At 44.7% G+C, this 14,088-nt stretch overlaps 1 protein-coding gene across 1 annotated transcript; it reads right to left on the bottom strand.

The window, feature by feature from the left end:
• Positions 1-511: 511 nt before the first annotated feature.
• On the bottom strand, positions 512-13,748 carry GARIN1B (golgi associated RAB2 interactor 1B). The gene is made up of 7 exons (XM_054564216.1): positions 13,503-13,748; positions 11,981-12,165; positions 10,579-10,831; positions 6,721-6,842; positions 4,267-4,304; positions 957-1,124; positions 512-561 (listed from the first exon to the last, which is right to left on the bottom strand). Exons 1-7 carry the CDS (start codon positions 13,746-13,748, stop codon positions 512-514), a joined length of 1,062 nt encoding a protein of 353 aa, XP_054420191.1.
• Positions 13,749-14,088: the final 340 nt, after the last annotated feature.

Below are 14,088 nucleotides of genomic sequence, written 5' to 3'. Positions count from 1 at the left end.
CGGAAGCCGTGCTCCCAAGTGGGTCTCCAAGGAAAGGCTATGCTATCAGCGTGAGGTTTTTCCTTCGTTGTGGCTTTCTCATTCTCTCCATCCAGAGTCCCTCAGGAAGTTGAACACTGCACAGTGGTGTTGACGAGGGCTGCTTAGATTCTCCCCACTGTGAAAGGGTGGCTCACATAGAATTTCCTATTAGTGTAGTAGAGAAAAATATTTGATAAGATCTCACTTGCCTAAAAAGCTCTTCTGTGAGCACATAGATACTCTGTTAATTTTTTAAATTGTCAACTGTTAATAACAGGTATCTTATAAGAGTTATTAGTTTATTAACAATATTTTACTTTAGAAAACACAAACCATTCTGTCTATCTCTGGGCAGGCAGAGGCACATAGGCAGTAGTTAACGAGTGTTCATTAAATGTATACATGGATGGGTGGATGAACCTTGAAGCATGGAGCGATGAGGGCTGGGCCCAGGAAAGCATGACCCCCACCCTGCCCCCCCACTCCTGGCCTAGCTCCTCCTCACTTTCTGCAGCAGAAGGTTGGGGCTCCCCAAGAGCTCTGGACAGGAGAAGGGAGAGCCAGCCGCCCACCTCCTCAAAGGAAGAGCCCATGGAAACTCTGCAGAGGCAGCCTTCACGTCTCCACCCAGCAGAGGGGGAGCAGCTCTAGCGACAGCAGTGTTATCCTAGTCTCTGTCCTCTCAGAGCCACTTGGTAAGGACTCTTACGGGTCTCTGGGGGCTCCTGAGGTGCCACACTCAGGGTTTCACTCACCGTAGTCGGAGGTAAAGAAGAACGGGGCAGGGGGGGAAAAGGGCGAGGTGGTTGTAGCTGGCACGTCCAACTCCCACCCCTTAGCCCCCAGGAAGCACCCTCAGGACCCTAGGATCTATGCCTGAGGTCCAACTCCAAGCCTGTCCCGTGGAGGCAGCTAGACCAATCCTATGACCGTACCTATGAACAAGGCCAGCTGTGGCCTCGTGGAGGCTGCCAAAGTGCTGAGGAGCGAGAGGGGCTGCGGCCCAGAGGGGTTCTCTCTTTCCCACTCTCCACAGGTGAAGGACTCCCTCCAACTGAGGTCACGTGTGCAAGGAATGCTGTCTTCAGAGGAAATATCTTTCTCTGGGTCAAAAAGAGAATGCATTTGTTTGTCCTTTAATTCACAGAGCACGCTCACAGATTATGGCCAACATTTGTGCGGTAATTGTTATGGGTAAGGCACTGTTCCAAACAATTACATGCAGTAATACTCATTTAATCTTCACAGTAGCCCCTGGGGGTTAGTGTTGCTGTTGTCCCTGAGGAATCTGGGGCCCAATGAAGTTAAGTTACTTACCCATGGTCACATGATGAGGAGGCGAAGACAGGATTCAAAGCCAGGGAGCCTGGCTCCAGAGCCTGTGTTTTTACCACTACTTCTTGCTAACAAGGCAATGCCAGTAAAAGGAGGGGTCCACTGTTGCTTGGAGAGGTTAACTGAGTGAATTTGCCCTCTGCTAGCTGAACTAGCGATGGCCTTGAACCCAGATGGCCTTAAGCCAGAGCCTGTTCCTGGTCCACTTGGCTTTGGCTGCTCAAAGGATGGCTCACAGCCCAGCAGCTTTGGCACCACCAGGGAGCATGTTAGAAAAGCACAGTTTCAAGGGAACGCTTTATAACCTGTATGAACATCTACCCACTGTGCTATACGCCTGAAACTAACACAAAATAATGTTGCATGTAAAATGTAATAAAAACATTTAAAAGAAATGCACAGTTTCAGGTTTACCCATAGCCAATGAATCAGATTTTGCATTTTAACAAGCCCCCCAGTCTGCACATTTAACTTTGGGAAGCACTTCAATAGATCACACCCCCTGCTGATAGGAGTTGAAAGGTTTAGCCATAGAGGTAAGCGCTGGGATGCTGGTTTTTCCAAATATAGTGCGTTCTCTCTCCCTCTCTCCTTCTCTCCCTCTCTCCCTCTTTTCATCCAAAAGTTCCAAGAGACTGAAAGGGTACAGTACTTGGCCCATCAAGAAAACAAGGGTTTCTTCAGCTCCATGGAAAAAGAGTTCTGAGGACACCCTAGGATAATTAACTGAAAGCAGCCCAGGGCCCTGACCAGTGTGGCTCAGTTGGTTGGGCGTCACCCAGCAAAGTGAAAGGTTGTGAGTTCAATTTCCCAGTCAGGGCACATGCCTGGGTTGCAGGTTCAGTCCTCGGTCCAGGCATGTACGAGAGTCAACCTACCAATGTTTCTCTCACATTGATATTTCTTTCTTTCTCTCTTCCCCTCTCTCTAAGAGTAAATGAATAAAATCTTAAAAAAAAAAAAAGATATCAGCCTAGGGACATCTTGGGAGTCGTTCCTATGACACCAGATATCCAATGACTGAAGTCCCAAAATATATTTGAAATGTTCTTTCTGTTTTCCTCACCTCTGACCTCAAAAGGTATGGGGTGTGTGTGTGTGTGTGTGTGTGAGAGAGAGAGAGAGAGAGGGAGAAAGATTGAATATATGTAAAAACAGAAATAAATCACCATTTTATTATCAGTCACATAACATGAGAAATCATTCATAGACTTGGAGAAAATGGGGGCCAGCTTCAGCTCCACTCACTGTTTAGAACAGGGGCTGGGAACGGGCAGTCTCCAGGTCAGAACTGGCCTGCAGATATGTTTTAGATATGTTTTGTTTGCCCGCTACTGTGCTTTAGCTTTTTCATGGGTGGGGGAGATGTCACATAAAAATCCAGATTTTTGGCTTCTCTTGAAAAATCAGAGTATCTGGCAACACCAGGCTTGTGTGCTAACATGGAAACAGTTCATTGACGCCTTAGTTGAAACTTTCGCTTTCTCTTTGCCACTGTCGCCACTACTCCCTATTGTCTCCTCAATGCCGAAACCCAGTGTCAGCCCAGCTGTTGCTATACTTATTAATAGAGTTAAGAGAAAAGTCAACCATTTCTTAGATCCATAACATGTAGACTCTTTACCCACTTATACCACCTACTGACAGTAGAGTTCATACTCCCGGGTTTGGATGAAAATTAACACAGCCTCCTTAGGATCTATATACTCCTCTAAGTTTTTAAATATAACATGAAATTCTGGCTGCCTTCTGAGCCAATTTGGAGGAATGATTATTTATTAGTAGTGTGGTGCACAGATATTTACTGAGCTCCTATTGCGTTCCCAGCCTAGTGCTTGCCACTGTGGAGAATTCAGAGGCACAAGAAAAACTTTAGCATTGGTTGAAGAAACAACATTGAAACCTATGAAACAATTAGGAAATAATGTAAGAGAGGTTATGACGGAGGAAAGATTTGTCTGGGCAGAAAGGTGATGGGTGTGCCTGGCAGGATAGGTAGGACTTAGACCGCGGCTTTAGGTGGATTGGGCAGAGGACGGGTGAGGAAGCATGGGAGCGACAGCCCAGGCCTGACTAGCGCGGGAGATTTGGGCTGGAGAAGGAGATGAGGCTGAGAGTACTTGACTGAGGACAACAGGGTAACCAGGTGCGGTGCGTAAGAGGGCGGAAGTTGGAGTCCTGCTTGCCCAAATGAGTGGATTTTGGTTAAACCAAAACCTGGAGATTAACAGAGATTCGGCTACTTTTCCCAGAATGTGTCATGCTCTCACACAGACTCTGTCTCCTCCCAGAAGGCCCTGACTCATCCGCTTCGGCCTGCCCACGGGTCCTCATCCACTCAGTTGGCTCAGACCCTAGGCCTTCCCGACGGCTTCCTGGGAAGAAAGAGGCCCTCCTGTCTTTGGGCCCTTGTGGCGTCTCAGGCATGAGCTTTGAATGTTGCCCAGAAGAAGAGGTTTTGTAATTTGGGGATTTACGCATCTGACTCCACCAAATTATAAATCCCTTGAAAGCAGTACTATGTCTTTCTTCATTGGGACTTCATAGCCTTCAACAGTGTTTGGCACTTACCAAGTGCTCAGTGCATGTTTCTGAGTGAGCAAATGAATGAATGAACGAGAAGATTGCTGCAGTAGTCCAGGCAAGAGGTGATAAGGTAGATTGGGATAGGATCTGTTGGGGTAGAAATGAAGTAAAGGTATAGGAAACATTTCAAAGAAAGAAATTGGTAAGATTTGGTTGCCAAATTGACTATGGTGACCAAAGAGTCTAGAGGAACTTGAACTAAGGTATAAAAGGACATCAGGACAGCTAGAAAAGTTGGGATTGGGAGCTGGAGGGGAATCTCATTGCTACGCCTCCAGAGCAGAAGCTTCTCTGAGACTCGGGTGCCCTGTACCCTCTGTTTACCTGAGCTTTCCTTTTTGGTCTCCGTCTTTTCGCTGCTCCTGGAACTCCAGGCATTTCAGGATCAAGGAAATGAAGGTCAAAAGGAAAAAATAGAGCATGAAATTCTCATTGTAAATCTTGTTTTTAGTTCTATCTTCCCCAACCAAGCTTTAGAGGCAGGTACAAATCTGAAAAAGGCCAGTTGTGTCTCTGTTGGGTAGGTGTGGCACATACTAAAATGCCAGAAGGGAAAATAGGGGAGGGGGAGATGGGAGGGGCTGGGGTGATGGGGAGCAGAACCCATGCTGCTGATTCTGCCGAGGGGGAGTGGCTGTGGCTCCATCTGTTTGGTCCTGCGTCCCAGCCATATATTTTATTTGCTCTTAAGTTGCATATTGTTGCCAACAGGCAAAAACTGATATAATTGCAACCAGACTCGAGCCTGCCTGAATGAGGGGAAAAGTCATCACTCAGACCTTCATTCTGGGGAATTAAAGGGAAGAAACTAACAGCCTGTACAAAGCAATTGTTGAGCCAAAATTAACTTCTCCCTGCCCTCACATCCCTCTGATCTGTTTTGTACGTGACAGCCCAAATGGGGTTGCCATAGCTTCCTGGCTGGTCTCTCCGCACCTGCTCCTCCTCTCTTCTTATCAACTGTCACTGCGACAGCCAGCCTGACCTTTTCAACATGTAAATTGGCTCATGTTACTTCCCAGTTAAAAATGGTGCTAAGGCTTTCATTACACTTAAAAGTCTAAGTTCATTTGCATGTCTTCCCAGGTCCTGCTTGGCTATGTCCCTGCCCACTTCTACTAATGTCCTTCCGTGACCACCTCGCTTCCCACACTGTCCTTCCTTCCCTTTCTCTAAACTCACCTAGCTTCTTCCTCAAGGTCTTACAGCCTCAGTCTTACTCTCATTTTTTTCCTTTAACCTGTTCGATGTTGTCCACCTTGACCTGGCTACTGCCCATTTCTCCTTCAGCCTTTAGCATCCTCTGGCCTTCTGGAAATGTTCAAAGCTGTTTGTGCCAGATGTGGCCAATAGGCCCCCAGGATTTCTTCTTTCCTTTTCCCTTGGGGGCAAGCATCTAAATCTGTGTTGGGCACATGCAAAATAGAGAATGCATTTCCCAGCCTCCCTTGCAGCTGGGTATGGTCATGTGACTGAATTGTGGCCAATGAATATAAACAGAAGCCATCCTTCAAATAGTAATTTTAAAAATTTAAATTTTCTAACACATTGAGACAAAAAGTTACTTCAACGTATCTTGTTCTGTTAGAGTCCAGCACTCTCTCCAGCTCAAGCAGTACAATATCTAATCCAGAAATTTTTAATTTCAGATTTTTTTATACAACATGCAGAGTGATGACCCCAGCATAAGCTCTTTAGTAGTGGGCAACTAACACGTTTTTTTTCTTCTGTTAAAAATTTTCTACCTCCAGCCCAAGGCAGACTTAATAACACACGTTCATATTTATTAAGAGTTGGCTTAAATCTGCCACTGTATCTCCTGAGGAGCGTGACAAGCACTCCATGCTTTTGAGCCCACTTAATCCTGATAATATCTGGATAAGGCTGGAACTACCATAGCTTCAAATACACAAATCTGAAGACTGAAGCCCAGAAGAGTCAAACAATATGCTCACGGGCTCACAGTCAGAGCAGTGACTTGGCCCCAGTTCTGTGTGAGTTCTTACCCACCAGGAGAGATTGTCTTCGCTGAGTTTATTGGTTTTCAGCTGACTAACAGCATTCCAAAAGAAACTTTTGTTTTTGTTGCTCTGTCTCTGAGCTGCTGGTCCCTGTTGTGACAAAAACCTCTTCTTTGGTACTTCATTTTTCTCTTCCGGTGATATTTACGATTTCTCTCTGTTCTCCCTTTTCTTTAAAACCACAGATCAAATTCACTAGGACCCTGGATGTCACGTAATCTTTGCTCTCTGGCTGCGGCGCGCAGTGGTCTAAGTACTCTCTAATCCTGTCTCTCTCATACCAACCGGTCTTAACACTCAAACCCTAAGTTACCTATACATACAGGGCCATTTCCTCAGGCATATAAAGCCCAAGCAGGGGCCAGGGGAGTAGGTCAAGGAGCCCAAGTTTTAGACAGTATTTTAAACACTGTTTTGTTAGTGTCTCTGTAGGACCAGGACCTGGATTAAAAATTAGGTTTTACTGTTCCACCTGCATTACTAAGGTATTCTTATTATTGAAGAATTATCTTTCATTTTTTATAAAATTCTTCCTCTGGAATCAAGCCTCCTAGGCTTGCTATGTGGAGAAAAGAATAAGGCAAAGAGAACTGGGAAAAGGATGCCCTGGGTCGGGGACAGCACTGGATCCCAAGTGGCAGCATTTCATGCCCCTCCCTGTGCACATTAACCAGATTACTTGGCCTTTGGGTCTCATAGGCTAGACCATCTGGGCTGCAGGAAAGAACGTCAGGCTGGCTTGGTATAAGTCATGTACCTGAACCGGTTGTGCTGGTGCAAGTCGGCAAAAATCCGAGAGAGGGCCTCACTCTCCCCCTTGGCCATCACGTGCATGAGGCTCTCGCTGGGCTGGGAGGCTTGGAGTTTCTCTTGTACTAACTAGATGGAGAAAAAAAGCAAAGCCAGGCGATTAACACCTGAGGGTTTCTGTATTTTCCTAAGATCATGGTCCAGACCCTGTTCCACTGGGTGATCATGTCACAGGTTCAGAGAGGCAGTTCTGAGACCATATCTGCTTATACTCCCTGTATTGTTATAAATATTCTTTGGTACCCTAATGATAATATTGTCATTAAATTATTTAGCAGATAACCAATTCTTATTAATGTTATCAAATATCCTGTTCATATAAACTTTAATAAAGCTTATGCTACTTGGTTTTATATTTAAATGTAGGAGAATCAAATATTTATTGTAGATTTAATGACTGTTTAAAAACTTAACCTCTCTAAGAAAAATCCTATATTGAGCTGCTTTCCAAAAAAATTATTTATTTATTTTTAGAGAGAGGGGAAAGGAGGGGGAGAGAGAGAGAGAGAAACGTTGATATGAGAGAGGAACATCGAGAGCTTGTACACGCCTCCCCGCCACCCCTTCACTGGGAACCTGGCCCACAACCCAGGCATGTGCCCTGACTGGGAATTGAACCAGCAACCTTTCAGTGTGCAGGCTGGTTCTCACCACTGAGCCACACCAGCCAGGGCTGAGCTCCTTTTTATACCTGGCCAAAATTGCTTTCTTTCCTGTTGCCTGTGATACCCCAAAGGTGTTCCAGAAGTGCAAGCTGCTCATATTCATTCCCTCACACTTTATTGAATGTCAACTATGTGTCAAGCACTGGGGATATAGCAGTGAAGAAGACAGATAAAAATCCCTGCATTCATGGAGTTTATGTTGTAGTTCAAGCCAGTCAGTCTCACATCGTATTCTAAGGCCTGGGGCAAAAATAAACAGGTAGCTTCACTGGTGGATTCTATTAAATACTTAAAGAAGCAGTAATACCAATTCTTCATAAACTCAGAAAATAGAGGAAAAGGGAACACCAAATCATTCAAAAAGGCTAGTATTACCCTAACACCAAAGTCAGGATATCACAAGAAAACTAGAGACCAATGTTTCTAATAAACACAGATGAGAAATCCTTAACAAAATGCTTGCAAACCAAATCATGTAACATATAAAAGATATTAAACATATACACCATGACCAAGTGGAACTTATTGCAGGAACACAAGGTTGATTTAACATCTGCAAATCAATTAATGTAATACACTATGCTGACAGAATAAAGGGCAAACTACCTGGCCATCTGAATAGATGCAGAAAAAAATACTCTACAAAACCCAATACTTATTTATGATAAAAACTCTCAATAAACAAGGAATTAAAGGGAATTCCCTCAACCTGATAAAGGGCATCTACACAAATCCCACAGTTAGCATCATACTTAATGAAAATGGAATTTTTTCTCCCTACTGTGTTTGCTACTTCTATTAAACATTGTACTAAACGTTCTAGTTAAGGCAGTAGGTGATAAACAAACAAATGTATCTTAATTGGAAATGAAGTAAAATTGTTGCTTATTTGCAGATCATACATACACACACACATACAATACCAAGGGGCCCACAAAAAGTACTGTCTAGTAAACAAGATTAATATACAGAAATCAATTGTATTTCTATATACTACCAATGAATGATGCAAATGTGAAATTAAGAAAACACAGTTCCATTCAGCCCTGGCTAGCATGGCTCAGTGGATTGAGCACCAGTCTGTGAACCAAAATGTCATTGGTTCAGTTCCCAGTCAGGACAGAAGCCTGGGTTATGGGCCAGATTCCCAGTTAGGGGTATGTGAGAGGCAACCAATGTTTCTCTCACACATCGATGTTTCTCTCCTGTTCTCCCTCCCTTCCCCTCTCTCTAAAAATAAATAAATAAAATACTAAAAAAAGAAAACACAATTCCATTCAAAATAGTATCAGCAAAATAAAATACTTAGGAATAAATTTAACTAAAGAAGTACAGAACTTGCACACTGAAAACTATAAAAACATTGCTAAGAGAAATGGAAGAGGACTGAAATAAATGGAAAGGCATTCCATATTTTTGTATTGGAAGACTCAATATTATCAAAATGGCAATTCTCTTCTAATTGATGTATAAACTCAACATGTCCTTGTCAAAATTCCAGCAGTCTATTTTCTGGAAATTGAAAAGCTGATCTTAAAATTTATATGGAAATGCAAAGGATCTAGAATAGTCAAAATAATTAGAAAAAGAACAAAGTTGGAAGACTTACAACAACGAATTTTACAACTTACTATAAAGCTACACTAACCAAGACATTGTGGTATTAGCACAAGAACAGGCAAACAGGTGAATGAAACAGAATTGAAAAAACAGAAATAAATCCTTACAATTACTGTCAATTAATTTTTGGCAAAAGTGACAAGACAACTCAATAAGAAAAGGATAATCTTTTCAACAAATGGTACTGGGAAAACTGTACATCAACGTGTGAAAACAAAAAGTACTTAGACCCTTACCTCACACTATACCCAAATAGTAACACAAAGTGAATCACAGACTTAAATGTAAGAGCTAAATCTATAAAATTTCTAGAAGAAAACATAGGATAAAATATTTGTGACTTTGGGTTGAACAAAGAAGTCTTAGCTACAATATCAAAGCCAGATCCATAAAAGAAAAAAAATTGATAAATTGCACTTCATCAAAATTAAAAACTTTTGCTCTACGAAGGACACCATTAAGAAAATAAAAAGTTCACACACTGAGAAAATATTTGCAAATCATATATCTGATAAAGGACTTGTATCAATAATATACAAAGAATTATAGCAACTCAATAAGAAGACAAAATTCAATTCAAAAATGGGCTTTTTAACAAAAGACTTGAATAACATTTTACTAAAGAAGACATAAGTGACTAATAAGCCCATGAAAAGTTGCTCAACATCATTATCCATCAGGGAAATCCAAAAATAAAATCACTACATATCCACTAGAATGGCTTTAATCAAAAAGATAAACAATACTAGTGTTGGTGAGAATGTGAAGAAACTGAAACCCTCATGCATTGCTGGTAGGAATGTAAAATGGTGCAGCCACTGTGGAAAACAACCAATTTATTTACAATTTAAAGATAAATTTAACATATGACTCAGCCATTTCATTCCTTGGAATCTACCTGTGACAAATGAAAACTATGTCTATACGAAAACTTATACCCAAATGTTCATAGTAGCATTATTCATAATAGCCCCAAACTGGAAACAATCCAGATGTCCATCAACTGGTGAATGGATAAAAAAATATGTGGTTTATCTATGCAATGGAATACTATTCAGCAATGAAAAGGAATGAATTATTGCTAGTCTGTGACTCTGTCACAGAGTTGGCCCCATATTGTGACACAGATGAACCTGAAAAAATTACACTGAGTGAAAGAAGCCAGACACAGAAGACTATAGATATGGTAGGGTTTTGTTTATATAAATGTTTAAGAAATATGAATTTACAGAGATTGAAAACAGATCAATAGGGACAGGGAATGACTGCAAATGGGCATGAGGGGAATTTTTAGAGTGATGGGAATGTTCTAAGGCTGGATTGTGATGATGGCAGCATAACTCTACACATTGACTGAAAGTGTTGAACTGTGCACTTACAGCGAGTGAATCTTACAGTCGGTTGTACAATATAACCCAATACAAGACAGGGATGGCCTTCACAAGGTGCTCACATACCAGCTCACCTAAGCCCTACCCTCAGCTCTGGCCTGGCGGGAGGTGGCAGTGGTGCTCACTTACGTTAGAGTCTCCTGAGGGGCTGCAGCTGTTCTTGGGTACCAGACAGTGAGTGATGAGGATCCTAGGGTCTTTGGTGGTGATGGACAGGCCCTGCTGCAGAATTTGAACTAGTCGGACCCAGAAGTAGAAAACAATCTCAGGATGGTCAGAGTGGAGTCTTAGGTAGTAGATCTTCTCTGTGACTGTCCTCAACCGCAGGATGCGTTGCAGCTGGTCACAGACTTGGAGCTCCACGAATTTCAATGGGAGAATCCTGAAGACATGAGGGAAGACACACATTGACAACCCCATTGCTTCTGATCCAACCCAGTCTGCCTTAAGGTGAGGAGTGTCTCCTTCAGGACTAAGGCTCCTGGAGGGAGGAAAGAGAGTGCTTAGCAAAGTAGGGCTCAAACTTTACAGAGATCATATTCACCTGGACAGCTTGTCTAAGATGCAGACATCTGAAGATACCCCTCAGATTCAGTCGGTCTGGGGTGTGTCCCTGGAATCTGCATTTGAACCTCCACCCATCCTGCCACGATTTTCAGGCTGGTGCCCCAGGACCCTGCCTGAGTGAGACAGCCCAGGAGTGAGGTAGCTGGGGTCAAAGGGGTTTCCAATTTCCTTCTTGATAGCACAAAGGGATCTACCCTTCTCTGCCACAAAGTTGGCTCCCCCGTCCGGCTTGCCCAGTGATTGACCTTATTGTCTCATATTCTTCCCAAAAGAGCTAAGGTTTGGGGAGCTGGCTTTGGGTCGAACAGTAGCCAGCTGTGGCTGGGCTGTGCTTGCTATAGGTACACCAGAACATAATGGAGATGTTCATCGCTGAGGCAACGTGGAGAAATGAAAGATTTACTTGGATTTCTGGAAATACCTAGAGATTCCTAAATATCCTACAGATTACTTGAAGAGGCTCAAATATTTAAAAAGGCTGTTTCATCCTAGACAAGCATGATGTCACTCTATGTCACAGTTCTAATGACACTTAGCTCCACTTATTTTACCAGTAAGAAAACTGAGATGCGGCAAGTAACCTATGACTCAAACATTATGAGTCTCTTCAGTTGTATGCCAAGGACTAGAACCTGCAGCTCCCAACCTACGTTCCGCTTGCCAGATCTCACTGCTTCCTTGCTCCAAGGCAGAGAGAGTCTCCAAGAATCCAGTGGGGTGAATGCAGTGAGAAGAAAGGCGAGCATGTAGATTGGCCCCTCATTCCTGTCCACACAATGCCTCCACCTGACCAAGACGCTTCTGCATGCCCACTGTCAGCTTACCAGTGTCTGACAAAACCAATGTCACTGCTGATGGAGTCTCTGCTTTCTCTAACCTTGAGTTTAGTCACAAAGCAGCCTTTGCTCTGGGTACCCCCCGGCCCGCCCGCCACTTGTCCTTCATTCCCACTGGTGTAGCTTACCTCTTCAAGATGATTTTTGGGGCCATGGATGGTCTGTTCCATGTCTGGCTCTGCCCCCGGCGCCATTTGACGCTGGCCATGAGGAGGGTGTTGGGAAGGGGCAGGCAGGGCACAGAGGAGGTCACCCCGAGGGCCATGGTGTAGGAGGCTTTGTAGATGTCAATCCAGTTCCTGTCTTTTTTCACCTGCAAAGCAGCCCCAAGGGCACAGCCTGAGCGTTTGGCAGAAGCCGCAGAGCATTTCAGCTGTGAGTTTCTCAACTTTGGCAATATTCACATTGCGGGCAGGATGGTTCTTTGTTTGGAGAGGGGGCTGTCCTATGCACTGTAGGGTGTTGAGCAGCATCCTCAGCCTCTACCAACTAGATATGCCAGTAGCAATGCCCTCCCGCACCCTGCCCAAGTTGTGACAACAAAAAATGTCTCCAGGCACTGCCAGATGTTCCCTGGTTTTGAACATTCGTTAATTCATTCACTTATTTAGAGGGGAAGAGAGGAAGAAAGGGAGAGAAACATTGATGTGAGGAGGAACATCGATCAGTTGCCTCTCGTACACACCCTAACCAGGGGTTGAACACACAACCTAGGCGTGTGCCCTGACCGGGAATCTAATGATGCCCAACCAGCTGAGCCACACTGGGCAGGGTAAATGTTCCCTGGTTTTAGAAGGCAAATCGTTGCTAGATGAGAACCACTGTTTTAGTCTGTATTGATTGAACAACTGTAGCAGTATTTACACTACCTGCTGCTAGCAACTGCCCACAAGAACTATAACCCAGAAGTCCCCTGACATGTGTCACATTTCCATGAACCTTCCCTAGACTGTTTCCTGGCTTTTCTCTGAAAAAACATTCTTTGGCCCTTCTCTGAGGGGCCTTATCATCTCCTGCACTTCCCTGCACTGCAAGGTCCCTTGCAACTCCCAAGCTCCGTGCTGGGAGCCCATGCAGGGAAACAAACATGCACTGAGTGCCCCTTGTACGAAGGCCTTTGCCTCCTGGGTTTGCATATGATCCTCATGTCATCCGACCCCTTTTACATTAAGGAACACTGGGAATCAGAGTGTCCAGGTCCCTTGCATAGGATGCCTCCTGACAAGAAAGCAGTGGCCCGCACTCCAAGCCCAGGTCTCTCTGGGGGCCCCGTTTTTGTTCTCTCATCAATCAGCGTTTCTGTTCCAAACCCCCAAAGGGCGCCTTGCTTCACGGCCCCTTTGATCACCTGCTCTGGGCTGACAGCCTGGAGGGGGACGTAGACTGGGGCGTTCAGATACCAAACCCTCCGCTCAGAGCAGAGAACACCCAGCCTCTCCCCCAGGGGGGACAACTGTCTATAGGAGAAGCCCTGTCTTGGGTGCTGCAAAGTCAGGGTCAAACAGGGGTGGCCTTGCTTTCCAGGCCGACTGACTTCTCCTCGTCTCAGCTCTCACTCCACTCCAGTTTCAGGGACCACACTCTCCTGGTCACATCTTGGGAACAGGTTTGGCAGAATCAAGGGGTGCCATTCTGGGGACTCCGGAGTACCTGGACGAAGTTGCTTTCAAACACCACGGAGTCAGGAAACAGGTTGAATTCTGGAGAATGAACCATCTGGCAGAGCAGTCCCTCCTCCACACCCAGGCCCACTCCAGGGTTTGGTTCTCTATCCACAGGCAAGAGGCCCCTGAATTCTTCCCAGGCATTCAGGGAAGGAAAAGATGGATAGGATCTTTTGACTTTTACTGCCTTTGATTTCCAACAAGTCTTTCTTGGTGGAACTGATGACAACATTTCCACACATGCTCAGGGCTCAGGGGCTTGCTGCACATTTGTCCTGGGGTCTCGCTCTGGCCTTCCGGCCTTGGGCAGCTGGCCAAGGCCTGGGACCGCCAATCAGCTCACAATGATGAATGGATGACGTCATGAAAAACCAGGGCAAGCCTGCAGGAAAGGGAAATGTGCGGGAGCCTCCCTTTTCCTCTAGGGTGCTTTGCTGGCTGGCTGGTGCCCTAACATTCTCCAGCCCTTTTTGGAACCCAAGGACGCAGCTCCCCCAGAACTTGCTGAGAAGGTGGTGAGCAGGGCAGAAAGTGAGGAAGGAAGGCTGTAGGGAAGCTCCTTCTGCTCTTAA

This window comes from Pteronotus mesoamericanus, unplaced genomic scaffold (assembly GCF_021234165.1).
Source record: "Pteronotus mesoamericanus isolate MK-2021 breed Mesoamerican mustached bat unplaced genomic scaffold, CSHL_Meso_final scaffold_85, whole genome shotgun sequence".
In the NCBI taxonomy this organism is placed as follows: Eukaryota; Metazoa; Chordata; class Mammalia; order Chiroptera; family Mormoopidae; genus Pteronotus; species Pteronotus mesoamericanus.
The sequence above is the reverse complement of the archived record's forward strand: the minus strand, read 5'-3'. Positions and strand labels throughout refer to the sequence as shown.